The sequence below is a fragment of the Hemitrygon akajei genome, chromosome 5 (assembly GCF_048418815.1).
Source record: "Hemitrygon akajei chromosome 5, sHemAka1.3, whole genome shotgun sequence".
Classification (NCBI taxonomy): domain Eukaryota; kingdom Metazoa; phylum Chordata; class Chondrichthyes; order Myliobatiformes; family Dasyatidae; genus Hemitrygon; species Hemitrygon akajei.
This window is the reverse complement of record NC_133128.1, coordinates 185,063,308-185,080,371: the sequence shown is the minus strand read 5'-3', so window position 1 is coordinate 185,080,371 and position 17,064 is coordinate 185,063,308. Positions and strand designations below refer to the sequence as shown.

Genomic DNA, 17,064 nt, shown 5'->3' with positions numbered 1-17,064 from the left:
GGAGAAAGGTCTAGGTTAGTTAGTCATTTAATTACTAGATTACTTTGGCACAGGCTAAACTAGCCCATTGCTTTACTGTTTATCTAATTATCTAATTTGATAAATGCTGAGTACATTATGGTAAAGAGCTTTCAGTTCTGTCTCGTCACAATGTTTTCTGACAAACTCTGGTGACCATGACCCATTCTTCTATGCGGTGTTAGCATCTTTGATATATTTAATGTTCTGTATTTCCTCTTGCCATCACCTCTCCAGTCCATTGATAAGTTTAAGACCTATGATGTGACAAATCACTTTTGAAGTAAGAAATTGATGAAAGTAACAATTCATGCATGCTACTTTCTAGTTGTTCCCTTTATTTGTACAGGTCTTCCCAAGGCGCAGATTTGGTTTCATCCTGGTCTCTCCAGAGATGACGCTCAAAAAACACTGGAACGTCAAGGATTTGTGGATGGGTATGCATTTTTAGTGCATTTTCAGATGGGTAAATGTTCAAAGTAAATTTATTAGATGTACCTCTGTCACCATATAAAACCCTGAGATTCATTTTCTTGCAGACATACCCAATAAAGCCATAATAGAATTGATGAAACAATGCACCAACTTGGGTGTTCAACCAGTGTGTAAAAGACATACTGTGCAAATACAAACAAATTATGAATGACAAATCAATGAGTTTGCCACAATTCAATTGACAATACATATAAAGGTATATAATAGCAAGGGTTTTCAGCTACTTTTAATTGTAAAATTATTTTAACTTTAACTTGATGTTAAATCATTCAAATTTAAATTGAACTAGATGCTGCTGCTGAGCCAACTGCTATAGAATCCTTCTGGAGTTTACGTTATCAAGGTCATGGGTAGTTTGAGCCCTTAATTCTTGGAATTATGCAAGATAAATATAATCAACTTTAAGTACATTAAACATGACATTCACTGTGGAATTTGGTTATTTTCTATTTCCACTTTAAATTACAATATTGTTGGCACAGAGTATCCAGAGCATGAGTTTAAAATTTCAGCTTGTGTTGAGCAGAATTAAGTTGTATTATTTCAATATTGTGCTTCTATAGAGAAACTACAATTTTGGATGGCAATTTGAAAATGTTTTATTGTTGGAATCTGAAAAATGGCATAGCTTAGTGCAAACTTGCATCCTTGCCTTGAACACCCTTTCAGTCCATTTGCCTTGAAATCCTTAACCAGCCTTATTGCCTCCTTCGTCTGTCCTGATGCAGGGTTTGAACCTGAAATAATTGATTTTTTTTTTCCTTTTTAATGCTGCTTGACCCACAGTGCATCCAGAAGACTGTGTATGACTCTAAACTTGGGTTTTGTGTGTTTTTAGTCCATCAGTTGTCAATTAGAATTGGTTTTGTGCCAATCAAATGACACTGAAGGCATTTATTAGCGTCTGCCTTTCTCTCTAATACAGTTCAGTTATATAGTAGAGAAACCTAGTTTAAGGTAGATAAGTGACATCTCAGTTCCCAAATAGAACTTGACTTTGAATTGAGGTGAGGGCCTCCGTTGGTCAGAGTTGACCATGGACATTGCACGGCTGTCTTAAGTGCTCAAACCTGGGCAGTACAATATTGAGAGCAAGTTGTCCATGTAGCAAACTCCCACTCTCCATGCATCTGATGAACCCAAAGGAACGGCAGACAGATACAATTTGGTACCAGAAGCGTCGCAGGAGTTGGCAGTCAGCAATGAACTCAATGCAGGATTCTAGCTTTGGATTTTCCCTTGGGGGGGGGGGGGTGATTTACTCCCAAAGCCTTCCCCATGAGTGGGTATAGCCACAAGGCACTGGAGGTTTGAGATCAGAATTTTACTTCTAAATTAGCAGCCAACCATGGCTGATGAAACAACTGGTTGTAAGCTGCCAGTAACCCACCTTTGCCCCTTCTGTCAGTAGAAACTGTTCCGCTGGGCTTAGTAGCTAAGCCACACATGAAGGCCAGGAGCTGGACTTGGTTGTCAGAAGCTATTTGAAGGGCTTGCCATTGGGGCTATTTAACAGTGGGAGCTTGTCCTCATTACCACCCCGGGCCATAACAACCTTAAGGAAACAATTTGAATTAGAGGAATTGTTATTACATGGTTGAGACTACTATATGCAGAAGGAATGTTTAATCATCCTTTACCTAGTTTCTTCAAATGCTATGAAGGGAGTTTTACTTGACCCTTTGGAGTTCTAGAGAAGTGCAGCATAGGACAGTCCCTTTGGCCAACCTGGTCGGTGCTGAGCCATTAAATTGCTTATTCCCGCTGACCTGCACCAGCACCACAGCACCTCCCTACACCTTCCATCCATGTACTTATCCAAACTTTTAAATATTTTCTAAAACAGCATTCTCTGACATTCTACATTCTAATTGAGGGGTTCCTAATCTTTTTTAATGCCATGGACCCCAGGTTGAGAACCACAATATGTCAATGTGGGTTTTATCATTTTTCATGGTACTCATTGAGCTGGGTGTGATCCACGGGAATAAAGATCTAAGCTTTGACTGGTTCAATTCGAGTCTAATTTTCATTCAACCATGCACAACTACTCATGAATCCAGCCAAATGACAGCTTTCCTCAGAGGCCAAGGTGTAAAACAGCCACATAGCCAAAACACAAGCAGTACATTACCAGAAAGCAAGTGCATAAAGGTATTAGTAAGATACAGCCACTGTAAGAATCCAAATTAGAGTCCTCAGTGGTGCAGAAATTGCCCAGTGAACATGGGGTGGGTGGTGGGAAGCTGACAGCCTGGATGTTGTGCCACTTCACCCCTGGCGCAGTGCTCTGGCTTTGACACCTCCCTTCTGGCAGCTGTAAGCGGGCAACACTGTACCTTGAGGCCTTGTACATACGTGATCGTAAGGGCATATAGTATATCCTAAAAATACAGCCATGCAAAAGTTTTACGCAGAAATCTCGCGGCCAAGTAGATGGTGTTCATCCATCTGGATACAGAAGGGGCAAAACTGTTCCCAGAAGAATGTGAAACCCAATCTGTCCCCAGCAATTCCTTTTCAGGTTAAATCATGTCTGGAATTGTAATTTTGCCTATGCATTTCTTCCAAAGAGTAGTATTTACCCTTGTAGCAAAAATTGCCAGGAGCAGCACATGGAGAGTAGAATAGGTTTTCGATGGGATTAGAAATTGAAAGTTGGTTTTAATGTTTGTTGGAACCATAGTGTTGGACAACAGGCAGACAGTATCTGAAGAGTATTGATAAAGACTGGGGTCATCTGTCTTGGAAAGATGCTGGCCAGAAGAAGGCAAACAACGTCTGTAGAAAAATTGCCAAGAGCAGGCATGATCATGGAGAGACCATGATCACCTACATTTAGTAATGTCACATAATGAACGCTGGAGTGTAAATATGTTTAGGAGAATCCAGAGCCAGTGACACTGTCATAAGTGGAATAGATAGCTAGTACATCTCTGAGAGCATAGCACTGAATAGAACCGGAGACAAGGAGATGGCAAGGACAATTAAGATGGGTGGGAAACTAATCCTTATGATGTATATTGCTGCAAACAATTAAGAATTTTGAATAGCTTGTAGTTTATGGATCATGAAAGCAAGGGGCTGCTAATCTGGGAGAAAGACTATTAGAAATAAAATGGACACGGCAAGTTTATTTGCATAGCACTTTTCAAAAGACAGTTCAAGTGCTTTACATAAACCACAATAAAAATCAAGCATCAAATCTCAGACAGAATAAAATCACTCAATTAACAAAAGTTAGTGCAAGAGATTCTAATTAAAACCTACAGCGACAAGAAGTTTTAAGCCTCGATTTAAATGAGCTTAAAGCTGCTTCATGTTTAGTTCTCACCCTGGGGATGGTAAGCAGACCTGCCCCAGATGACCTGGGAGCTCAGGAAGGTTCATAATGCAGCAAGTAATCGGAGATGCCCTAGACCATTCTGTGCTTAATAAATAGTAATAATATTTTGAATTCAGTGCTCTGGAGAGGAAGCCAGTGTAACAATCTGAGTATTGAAATGATGAGTTCTACTTTCTTCTTCTGAGGACTCTAGCAGCAGTATTCCGAATGAGCTGCAGCTGTCTGTGGGATTTATTTTTACGCAGACCTGTGAAATGCCATTACAGTAATCAAGCCTACTGAAATAAATAGAATACCAGTTATTGGTTGTGTTGTTGTATTTGATTTGAATGAGCCAAAAGTGCAGCTATAGCAGGTGGTGTTGTGGGATGATGCTCATTTACTACGAGTAATGGAAGACTCATTTATCTCCAGATGTAATGTCCCTGGAATGGTTGGGTCAAAGAATTGGGCAAAGTTTACCTGGGCAAACAGTGTGTTGAATTTGTTTTAAGTTTGATAATGCTGAATTAAACTTCACTAGATTGAAGAGTCAAGTTTGCTTGTTCTAGCAGAGTAGGAGGAAGACTAATGATAATACCTCCCTCACCTCTATTCAGAGCCCCAAACATTTCCTTTCAGGTGAGGCAGCTCTTCACCTGCAAATCTACTGGGGTTGTCTATTGTATTCTGTGCTCCCGATGTGGCCGTCTTTACATTGGTGAGAATTGGGGGCTTGGGACCACTTCAAGCATCTCCAGCCACTAAAAGCGAAACTTAGCGGTAGCCAAACTTTTTAATTCCTATGTGTCGGTCCATGGCCTCTGAGGCAAGATGAGGCTACGTTCAGTGTGGAGCAGCAGCAGCTTGCATTTCATCTCTTTTTCCCCACTCTGGCCTCTGGCCTCTTCTCACCTCCCCTGGTTCCCCCTCATCCCTTTTCTCCTATGGTCCACTCTCCTGTCGAGTTCCTCAGTCTCCAGCCATTTATCTTTCCCACTCATTCGGTTTCACCTATCACCTAGATATCCTTCTTTCCCTCTTCCCACCTTTTTATTCTGTCTTTTTTTATTCATTTCTTTAGGTGCTGCCAGATCTGTTGAGTTGAGCAGTGATTGGTGAATATTGAGTGTCTTGAATTTAATTGTAGATACCTTGCATTTGTGCAGTCTAATTTTGAGCAATATTACACTAAGCTTTGAATGGATACAGCTAGTACATTGTGTATAGAAGCTGTGTGGCTCACACCAAGGGTAGTATGCAAATAAGAGGGACTGAGGATGTGTTTTAGAGCAACTATAGTGGGTGACTGGGTAGAAATGGTATTGCAAGAGATGGTTGCTGGTTTAAACATTTGTAAAGCTGGTGGACAATGTGGGAAGGAAAAAAGGTGTGATTGCTTCACTAAATTAGCAATGCAACCATGAGCATAGTTGAGAATCAATACAAATTAAAGGACCAGTGTCTTGTATCATCTTTCCAGCTCTTAGCTTCATCCCACCCCCTCTGGTCTTCTCCTATCATTTCGCATTTCCCCCTCTCTTCCCCCCCACTACTTTCAAATCTCTTACTACCTTTCCTTTCAGTTGGTGCTGACGGAGGGTCTCAGCCCGAAACGTCAACAGTGCTTCCCCTTATAGATGCTGCCTGGCCTGCTGTGTTCCACCAGTGTTTTGTGTGTGTTGTTTGAATTTCCAGCATCTGCAGATTTCCTCATGTTTGCTGCTTGCATTCTGGTTGGGTTGAGTTTGTGGCAACTTACAAATGTGTTGCCTCCATGTGAGGAGACATTGTCAGAGCACCAATTGTAGTGTGTCCTCCCAATGCTTGGCCTTTATATATTTTACAATCAACTGATTGGGCATCATTTCAAAAACTAAATTGTGATGTGGGGAGGGAATCTCATCATTGATTGGCTGTGTGCTGAATTTTGTGCAGTCTGCAATTTTGCCTTATCGGCTCCTGAATAGGATCAAGGTCTCTGTTTGTTTCCTGAATTGTTTGTGGGAAAACCATGCTTCTAGGAATCATCTTGCATGCTGCGTATTCACTTGCACCATGACTTATGCCCAGCCAAATTTGTGTTCCTTGTGGTCTTAAATAGGTAGAGACTAGGGAGAGTCGGTCAAGCCACTTGACAACCAGTTGATGTTCATGGATTCTTGTGGATAGCTTTCTTCCAGTCTGGCCAACATAATATTTGCAGCAGTCCTCTCATTGGGTTTTGTAGATTACATTGGTCTTGTATTCTGCCCAGTTAGTCTACAATCTAATGGCACGATTGTTGAGTTCCTCACCTTCCAGTAAGTGTCCCTTTCTTCCCTCCTTTCCCTCTTTTGATTGACCCGGCTTTCATCACAATGTCCTTCCTTTTCAGCATCCTCTCCATTTACCTATCTCTCCCAGTTCTCCTGGATTCCACTCCCCAACTCCCAGCTTTTATTCCATGCTCCATCACCTTTTATTGACCTGTTTTCCTCATCACTTCTACCTATCCTGTCTTGTCTCTGCCATTCCAACTTTCTGCTCCTTTCAACCCCTACCTAGATCTACTTATCACCTGCCATACCTTCCCCTCTATATTGGCCATCTCTTCTCTTCTCTCTTTCCCCCCCCCCCCCCCAAAAAGAAGTGTCTTGACCTACATGTCAAATGTCTCTTTCCTTCTGCAGATGCCACCCGACTTGGGTTCCTCTAGTGTCTTGTGTGATGAACAATGAAACAATCTGTTGCAGTCAAAGGTTTTAATTAGTCTTGAAGTGAGGAAGGATGAGTTTCAGTAAGATGTGTGGGTATTTTCATAGCATTGAAGAGTCTTGATAAAGCGAGCTTGTTAATAGTTCTGGTTAGTGAATGGGTGATTGTTTTTTTCCCACTTGAACATTTGTTTTCATTGTATTCTGACACTTCATCTCACCATTTCCACTTGATGTCAGTAATCAGCTACATCAGCCTATTTTTTGGCAGTAGCTCCTCAACCATCTTTGCCTTTCTACCCTCTTGAATCTATACCCTTTGAGTAAAACCTTCAATTACTTTTGCTTGCCCATCTGCTAAGGCTTAAACCTCAGCATTCTTTCACTCAAGAATCTTGCTGCTTGTTTACCAGGTGTGAACAATTCCCCAACATAGAGCTAAACAGGGAAGTTGAGCACGAGAAAGTCTGCAGAAGCTGGAAATCCAAAGCAACACAGTTCTGGAGGAGCTCAGGTGGTGTCTGTAGAAGCGTAAAGCAGTTGACGTTAGGACTGAGAACCTTTCAGGAATGAGAAGGAAAGAGGAAGTTACCAGAATGAAAAGGTGGGGGAGGGGAAAGAAGCTAGCTGGAAGGTGATGGATGAAGCCAGGTGTGTGGGGTAAGTCGAGGGCTGGAGAAATCTGATAGAGTAAACTATAGGAGACAGGGAAGGGGGTGGAGGGGGATGGGAAGCTGGGAAGGAAGTAACTGGCAGGTGAGGAGTTTTTAAAAAGTCAGGGTGGATAATTGAAGGCATGCTCCCAGGAAGGAAGTGTGCTGTGGTAGTGGATCTGGGTGAGTACATGGTTGGAGGGGAGCAGTGAGAAATTTTCACTGAACTCCTGTTGAAGAGAAGATTTTAAATTTAACGTGACTCAATGAATTTATGGGCTAACCTCAGCATATCAGTTAAGTTTCATGTGAAGGAAATGCTACAGAGAGGTTGAAGCATCTGTCTGAGATGGAAGTGTAAAACAGCTTAAAAGCAGGAGGGCACACAGTATTACAAAAACTAGCAGGAAACTCGAGGATTGGCAAGCTTTCAAAGGCCTACAGAGGGCAACTCGAGCAACAAGGGGTCAAAAAAAATGAAATATGTAGGTAACCTCAAGAAGAGGACACCAAAAGTTTTTTAAGATGGAAAATGAGGCAAAAGGAGACTTTGGACCACAGGAAAATAGCACTGGAGATGAAGTAATCAAGAACAAAGAAATGGTGGATGAACTGAATAAGTTTTTTTTCAGTCTTCCCTCTGGATGACAGCAAAGTTCCAGAACTTTGAAAGTGTCAGGGGGTAAACATGAGAGTAGTTGCTATTTTAAGGAGCTTGAGAAGCTTAAAAAGTCTGAAGATAGATGAGTCACCTGGACTGAATGGAGTCTGCCCATTCTCTTAATCTGTCGAAGTCCTTCTGCAAAGAAGTTGCAGGTGGAATTCAGTGTAGGGAACTGTATGCCATGTTCTTCAGTATTAGGAATAAAGGCGTAGGCAATTTTTTAAAGGGTGAATTTGGACGTGCAGAGTGACTTGAGTCCTAGTGCAGGATGCCCTAAAACCTGAAGGTTATGCCTGTAGTAAGGAATGCAAATAAAATGTTAACATTCATTTTGTGAGGACTAGAATAAAGCAAGGATGTAATGAGGTTTTAAGGTGTTGGTCAGACCATGTTTGGAATTTTGGGCTCCTTATCTAAGAAAAGATGTTGCGTTGGACAGTCAAAAGGTTTGAGAATTATCCTAGGAATGAAAGGATGGTTCTGGGCCTGTGCTTGAGTTTGGAGGAATGGGGCATCTTAAAACCTACTAAATATTGATAGGCCTAGATAAGAGGGGCCATGAAGAAGTTTCAAGTGATGGGAAGTTCTAGAATCAGAGGACACCGCCTCAAAGCACATACCTTAGAACATGAAGAGGAATTTTAGTCGGTGGTGAATCCATGGAATTATTTGCCACGTGGCTGTGGAGACTGTGTCATTGGGTATTTTTAAGCTGGAGGTTGGTTCTTGATTAGTAAGGAAAACTGGCCATGTTTGAATGGCAGAGCAAACTCAATGGGCAAATGGCCTACTTCTGCTTGTGTCCTGTGTTTTAAGTGCTTCAATTACTACCTTTCTTTGTGTTGTACTGTTTTGTTCATGTCTATCAAGACTGGTATTTTCAACAACCTAGTATAGGCTATTAATACAAGTTTGATCTAAAGAATAGTATGTAAACAACTTTGTTTTTACCCATCTAGGATGTACTTGGTGAGAGACAGTCAAAGCAACTTGAAGAGTTTTGTTTTGTCATTATGCTATGGTCGGAAGATAAGGCATTTTCAGATTCTTCAGGTAAGTTGTTATATCTGCTACCAACTCCTAATGTACAGATTTGCCTAATATCTTATAAAATCATAATTTTGGATTAAGTGGAGGCTTTGGAAGAAAATAGTTTTGACCAAATAATTCTCAGAAGCTTGTTATACAAACTGCACATTGCTTCATTGATATTTGGTGTCCCAAGGATCTTATCTTGGTATTTGCTGGAGCTTCTGAGTGGTTGCTTTTTTCTTAAAAGTTTCTGGTACTGTTGGACTTGGCAATGTAATAACACTAAATTCAGCTTTTATGAAAGCAGAATTGTTTCTGCTACCATCTGCACTTCCACGACTAATATATGCTCTTCCATGATAGCTTTACACTTACTGTTGCTGTGAGCAAAAGGGGGACCAAATTTACTTCTGAAGTAGAATAGTAGAATACATGTGAACAAATCTTAGTGTTGGGAGAGGGTTAAGGGTGTGGAAAATACTTGTAACTGCTCATTATACTCAAATATCCACTAAATCAACTATCCATTCTTGTATCTTGCCTGAATCTTACTCTCAAAGGAAACTTTCCCTTTATCTCCCCTTCTGGATCAGATGTTTAACTTGGATCTTGATGTTATTATCTTTCTGTTATGGCTCCAGTGCTGCATGCCTGTTTCATTACTCTATCTAGTATTGAAATATAGCCAGATTCTGCAACTCACCCTCTGGATGTGCATGCTGAAATCTAGTCAGCTGTGCTGGTAGTTATGGAATTGTACTTGAGGGGCATTTAATTTGTATTTATTGTTGAAATCATTACTTTGCATTTGTTCATAATGCCATTTGACCTTCCTTATCATAACCAAATTGATTCTGCATTTGGTTTGGCCATTTCTGATTTCATCTATTGCCTCAAAGTGTGTTGGGAGATGCCTGCTCACTTGTGCAATTTTCAAAAGCACTTTCACCAGTATCGATTACTATTCCATTCCATTTGACCTCTTGTCCTGTAAACTTTCTTCTGTTATGGTTGCAAGTATGGCAGCTAAAAGGGAAACATCTTAACAGGAGAGTCAAAAATGGGGTGCAAATGTCCATTTTCCTCCCAGTGCTATCAAAATTAAATGAACTAGTAAGTCTTGTTAGCTCCTTTGTATGGCTAGTTTTAAACTACCTTCAGTGTCATTGTTCCTCCAGATTAATGAACTAAGCCTCTAGTATAGGCGTTCCCAATTTTTTTATGCCATGGACATTTAACATTACTGAGGGTTCCATAGACCCCAGATTGGAAACCCCTGCTCGTACGTTCAAGCTGGCTCTTCATTGAGAAGAAGATTAATGCTGATCTGTGTCAGCAATAAATAAGCAATAAAATTTCTATTTACTAGTTAAATTTTGGTAGCTCTGGAGGAAATTGGACACTTGCACTCCATTTTCAATTTTTCTAGAGTTGGGATGTTTCCTTTTCAGCTACCATGCCTGCAACCAGCTTTAACCCTTGAACAGCACTTTAGTGGTTTCCATAAAATGCTGATATGTATGCAAACTATTCACAGATCCTTGCAAATCTATTTGGTGTGCTTTGATTGCTTTCTCAATCCACTAGTTTTTCCTAGTCCAGGGATTCTCAAACAATTATGCTGTGGACCAATACCATTAAGCAAGTGGTCCATGTTCCCCAGGTTGGGAACCTGTGTTCTAGTCATTCCTGTGGGTTTAAGAAAAATTATTTTCAAGAGGTTGTCTCGTGTAGGGCTTTGACTACCATTGCACTTGTTTCTTTGTGTTTATCCATTTTGTTTGCTTAGAATCTTTTCATTGCAAGTTATTTACCATGTCACTGGGCCTTCATATTTCAGGAAAATCCCTCTTAATATGACCCTATTTCTCCATACTTTTATTAATCCAGTTTAATTTTCTTGTCTGTTTTATCTTGTGTAGTAGATTAGATTGGTTCTATCAATGCAAATAGAATGTACTTAAATTCTCCCAATAACTTTTGTTCTTATTTTGCTAATGAATATTTCTACTATGCTTGGGTATATTTCCACATGAGCACATTATGTAGAAAGATTTATAATGGTGTACTGTCTTGGATTATGCACAATGTCAGTGTGAAGCAGCATCAAGCTGTCCTGAAAAAGGCTCTATGCCATCTGCAGCTAAAAATTGATCAGCATAAGAAATAGCTTTAAAGTTACCTGGATACTGTTTAAGTAACTACTTGGAAGGTGTATGGTGAGTTTTCCCAACCCCAAGTACAAACAAAATCTGGGAGGTGGAAATTTCAGCAACTTTAAGACTGAATGCCCTTGGAGGCATTTTTTGGTGGGATATCCTGTAACTGTGAAGAGCTTTTGCTGATTAAGAATCTGTAATCTGCCAAAGATAGAAAAAGAAACAAGTGGGTTTATAAAGTAGCCTAAAAAAGAGGCTCGATTCTTGTGAAGACATTTGTTTCACTGTGGAGTTAAGGGAATAAAGCCAATAATCTGTGCACCACAACTTCTAGTTGTGCTCGGGCCTCGTCTGAGGCCTCAAACTGTACTATAAATTTGTATAGTAAGAGTCCTGTTCAGACAAATGTATTTAGATTACTGTAAATGAATAACACTTAACAGTACTAAAATATAAAATTGTTTTCAGTCTTGCGTTCCTATTGGCATGAGACATTATAATCATAATTAGTTGTGACAATTAAATAGTCACAGCACAAATACAGGCCCTTCTAGTCCATCCTGAAACCATTCAAACTGCCAACTCCCATCGATCTGCACCGGGATCGATTACCCCTAACATCTATGTGCCTATCCAAACTTCTCCAATATTGAAATCGAGCTTGCACGCACCACCTGTGCTGGCAGCTCGTTCCATATTTGTGACCCTCTGAAGAAATTTCTCCTTGTGTTCCCCTTAAACTTTACATCACCCTTAATCCATTACCTCTAGTTATAGTATAACCCAAACTCTAGATAAAGCCTGCATGCACTTACTCTACCCCTCAAAATTCTGTGTAGCTCAGCCTAATGCTTTCCAAGTAAAGTCTGAACCTATTCAATTTTCCTGAACTCTTGGGTCCTCAAGACCTGGCAACAGCTTTGTAAATCAGTTCTGTACTTTTTCAACCTTGTTTACATCTTACTTGCACACAATACTCCAAATAGGGCCTTGTCAATATCTTGCACAACTTCAACATAACATCCCATCTCTGTCCTCAGTACTTTGATTTAGTCTAACTGTAAATCATGCAATTGAGAGATTTGTCTTGTTGCACATGATGCTGCTGATTTGGTTGGGTGGGGGAAGAATGAAAAGGCCTAACTTTGCCCAAATTAGAGCCTTTAAGTTAGAGTAAATTGCAAGATTTAATCATTGAGCTTAAACTGTCTGAAGCAGAACTTTTTTGGACCATTATTGTACTGATAATGGTCATCTTGAGATTTACGAACTTAAAGGAGTTGTCTCAAACTGAAATGGCAACATAGTCCAATGTACCTGAATCTCTGGGAAGTCAGCCCCTCAGGAATGAGTCATGAAATGGACTTGTGACATACTGGTATGCCTGTAGTTTGTGAAGATACTTGTGCCTTCTGACCAAAGAATGACAACCCATTGAATTGTGGTTGAATATTTACAACTATAAGACTATATTTTAATACCAATCCCATTACAAACACCCTGTGTGACATTAAAATGCTACTGCTTGAGGAAAGTGAAAATAGTTTGTATGCATGGTTCTAGCATTTGTAGCAGTATACATGGCTTTTTTCTTTTTAAGGCTTTGCCAAGGTTATCAATGATAAACTTCGGTTGCTTCCTCTAGAGCACCAGAGGCCGAGGGGTGATCTAATAGAGGTTTACAAGATTGGGGGGGCATAGTGGACAGACTTTTTCTCAGGGTTGAAGTGTCCAAAAACAGAAAGCTTGCGTTGAGGGTGGGGGCAGTTGGGTTTAGAGGGAGGATCTGAGGAGTATCTTGGTCGTGAATGCTTGGAATGTGCTTCCCAGTATAGTAGTAGAGGCAAATACGTTGGGGGGGGGGGGGTTGAAAAGATGTTTGGATAGACAATGGATGTAAGGAAGATGGAGGGATATGGATTGTGTAGGTATTACAAATTAGTGTTTGATTTGCTTTTCAGCTGGTTTGACACAACATTGTGGGCTGAATAGCCTGATTCTGTACTGTGGTGTTATAGGTTCTGTTTAACCAGTGGTTCAGAGATTTAAGAGAAGGATGCAAAGTAAGAAGTTAATTTTTAAGAATTGTAATGTATTGGAAATGTTTCATAACTGCCATGTGCTCAATGCAGCTGGAAGAAGATGGAAGAGTGTGTTATTCAATGGATGAGGGTCGCACCAAATTTTCAGACCTTATTCAGCTTGTGGAGTTCCACCATCTTAACAAGGGAGTGCTGCCCTGCAAATTGAAGCACGCCTGTGCCCGAGTTGCACTTTAATCCGAAGCCATTCATTCACCAGAGTTGTTTCGAGTACGTGCTTCGAACAAACGCCGCAACTGTGAGAAGATAATTGTGATAGTGTACACTGTGCCTCAGACCAAAGGAAGACTACCTGTGGAATTGTATGGTTAATATTGATGCTACTCAATACTTGATCTTTGACTTTTGAACCTCATTGTGCCTAAGAAATCAGTGTTTTATTGTGCTGCTTGTAATGGGAGGACAATACAAAAAATCTGTTGTGGCATTACTAAAACCTGTGCTGCTTGAGATTGGTTTCTGCCTGCCTGACATTTTTTTTTTATTGTGGTAACACTGTTTACTGTTTGATATTTGTGTGCCATCCTTATTGGAACATGATGTCTTGCCAAGAGAGCAATGTGTTCAATTATAAAAATAAACAGAAACAGAAGATCCCATTTCTTAATACTTGAACATAATGCAAAAAAAAATATTCAGTTTAGTATACTAATTTTCGTACAGAATTTTGAAATGAATTATCTGGGTACTGTGTGTGAAGATGAGTGAAGTTCATCCAGCATTATTTTGCACTGAAATTTAAATAGCAAGCATTTTCAGAAAATTCCAAAATTGCTTGCCTATTTTATCACTGTACCTCAAGTACTGAAAGTGAGCTTTGTGGTCCATTCTTTAGACATTTTGTTCTAATAATTGAACTGGTAAATTGGTGTAGTGTTTATTTTTTTACTGCAATAACTGACTGTACCCTTTATGAATATGGTTTTGTAGTTTTCATTGCCAAATTGGGCCTGACTTGAATTTATTATTTGGCCATGATGTGTAGACTCGTGTCCAATATGATTTGCCAATCCATTCCATTAAAGGGTCTGGCTGAGATCTGATCTAACAAGCTTTTAAAATTGACAAGGAACCAGTCTCTATACACTTACTGGTTTCATCAAATTAAAAGCTTGTTAATGAAAGTACTGTAACTTTAACAATTTTGCATTAAATATTGTCTACTCCCTTTCCTAACAGACTTTTTGATACCAGTAAGTTCTACTGAAATTATTTCCCAAGCATAAGTTTGAAGATGCACTTTGTCTGTATAAAGGCAAATTGTCCTGCTGCTTCCTGTAAACTTGTAAATCTGACTTTTTTTTAGTCTTTGAAACCTCAGGAAATAGAGAAATCTTGCAGTATTTTGTGTATATACTATTTCCACAGAAGTCTCAATTATGGTTCTTCTGAGAATATCTGTTTAGGGAAATATTTTTAATGACTTTGTGAAAACTTGTGTTCTGATTTATCTGTGGGGTAAGTGAGAGATCAAGCTACAAAATGACCTATTTTCTACAAAATGCAAATTGATGTTTCTTTGACATTTTCTACATGAATAAAGTTTGCTTGAATTTTCACTCCCTTGGTTTTTAAATTCTATCCAGATCTGAGAATTGTCTTCCAGTTCAGACATGTCATTTGTAATACCTGCATGAGGAATTTTTCCTTGCATTTGAACAAAACCTTCATTTTGTCCCATGGGCGAATGTATTTCTACTGTGTCCAGAAGTTAGGAGAACAAATCTTGGTATGTGTTCATTCAACTTGTCTTATTCTGACATTTTTTCCTTTTCTAATCATTATGAAGGGCAATAAGTGTTTTTTTCTGATGGGCTGTTGCTTAATAGTGAAGGTATTTGTCACAAATATTGATAGAATGTTGACAAACAGATCTTTAAGACACTCCCTGCATTAGAGGGTATCTGCAATATAGAAATTGGACAAACTTAGGCTTTTTTTTTTCTGGAGCAGCAAGATAGGGAAGAGATCTGGTGGAGATTTATAAGAATATGCAAAATAGCCATTCAGCATCTTTGTATAATTTAATCATTTGATTTCTCAAATTCATCTGACGCAAATATAGTAAAAAGTTTGGTCACAGTTAGAGTCCCTCAGTTCTGCATCAAATTTGACTAGACTTGAAGGGCCATAAATGCAACTGATAAAGGGAAAACTTCCAGAGACTATGTGGAATGGGGCCTTTGGTCTATGATGCAGTAAATTAAGTTGGTAACTATGTCTAACTAAACTTGTTCCTCCTTGCACACTTGTCAATATTCCCCCCCCGCCCTCCAATTCTCTGCACGTTGATGTACCTATCTAAGTGCATCTTAAATGCCCTGGTCTTAGCTGCCTCCACTACCACCACTGACGGTAAGTTCTATTTGGGAGCGGGGGAGAGACGGGTCTTGCATGTACTTGGAACTTGCATCCTCTTGCCATTTTAAATATATATCCTCTATATTGGAAACTTCAACCCCAGGAAAAAGATGCTGGCCGTCTACCATCTGTTTCTTTATTATAAACCTATGTGAGAAAGAATCAGCCCAGGATTGCTAACCTCTGTATTGCACATGCACTCTAATCCAGGCACCATTCTAATGAACTTCTGCACCCTCTCCAACCAGACATGCTTCAATAATGGGATTGTGAGAACTGAGTTTTATACTCCAAATACAGGCCAATCAGTTTTACAGAGCTGCAAGATAACTTCCCAACTTTTGAACTTTGTCCTTGGACTAATTAAAAACAAGCATTTAATAAGATTTCTTTACATCCTAACAACATGTGCTGCAGCCATATTCGGGGAACTTTGGACTTGAACCTCAAGGTCCTCATTACTGTTAATTGTCTTTATTAACTGTACTCTATACCTTGATCTCACATTTTGCCAGATTAAACTCCCATCTGATGTTTTTCCATGTTTACCCACAACTGATTTGTATCCTCCTTCATCCTTCTGTAGTGTGGAGGTATGTCTTGACTATTGTGTGCAAACTTTAGTAGCCCATAGATGTCCATTTTACACTGTTTTCAATGGGCAAGGCAATTCTGAATGCTGATGGCCAAGTCACTATGGATGCCATGCTGTTTGTTCTTCTGGATGGGCTTCTCATGAGGTGCCTTGTCAAATGATTGACCAAATCAATGCAAATCACTTCAACAGTTAAGACCATAAGATATAGGAGCAGAAGTAGGCTATTTGGCCCATTGAGTCTGCTCTGCCATTCAATCATGGGCTGATCCAATTCTTCCAGTCATCCCCACTCCCCTGCCTTCAGCTTGTATCCCTTGATGCCCTGGCTAATCAAGAACTTATCTATGTCTGCCTTAAATACACCCAATGACTTGGCCTCCACAGCCGCTCATGGCAACAAATTCCAAAGATTTACCACCCTCTGACTAAAGTAATTTCTCCACATCTCAGTTCTAAATGGACGCCCTTCAAACCTGAAGCTGTGCCCTCTTGTCCTAGACTCCCCTACCATGGGAAATAACTTTGCCATATCTAATGTGTTCAGGCCTTTTAACATTCAGAATGTTTCTGAGATTCCCCCTCATTCTCCTGAACTCCAGGGAGTACAGCCCAAGAGCTCCCAGATGTTCCTCGTACAGTAACCCTTGCACTCCTGGAATTATTCTCATGAATCTTCTCTGAACCCTCTCCAATGTCAGTATATCCTTTAAAATAAGGAGCCCAAAACTGTGCACAATACTCCAAGTGTGATCTTGTGAGTGCCTTATAGAGCCTCAACATCACATCCCTGCTCTTATATTCTATACCTCTAGAAATGAATGCCAACATTGCATTTGCCGCCTTCACCACCAACTCAACCTGGAGGTTAACCTTTAGGGTATCCTGCACAAGGACTCCCAAGTCCCTTTGTATCTCTGCATTTTGAATTCTCTACCCATCTAAATAATAGTCTGCCTGTTTA

At 39.9% G+C, this 17,064-nt stretch overlaps 1 protein-coding gene across 1 annotated transcript in view; it reads left to right on the top strand.

Moving 5' to 3' along the window:
* grb14 (growth factor receptor-bound protein 14) overlaps positions 1–14,703 on the top strand; it is a 148,715-nt gene extending 134,012 nt beyond the window's left edge. Inside the window, exons 13-15 of the mRNA XM_073047430.1 lie at positions 368–455; positions 8,811–8,904; positions 13,175–14,703. Coding sequence (XP_072903531.1) covers positions 368–455; positions 8,811–8,904; positions 13,175–13,321 — 329 coding nt within the window. The 3' untranslated portion in view covers positions 13,322–14,703. The remainder of the gene's footprint in view (positions 1–367; positions 456–8,810; positions 8,905–13,174) is intronic.
* The last annotated feature ends 2,361 nt before the right edge of the window (positions 14,704–17,064 follow it).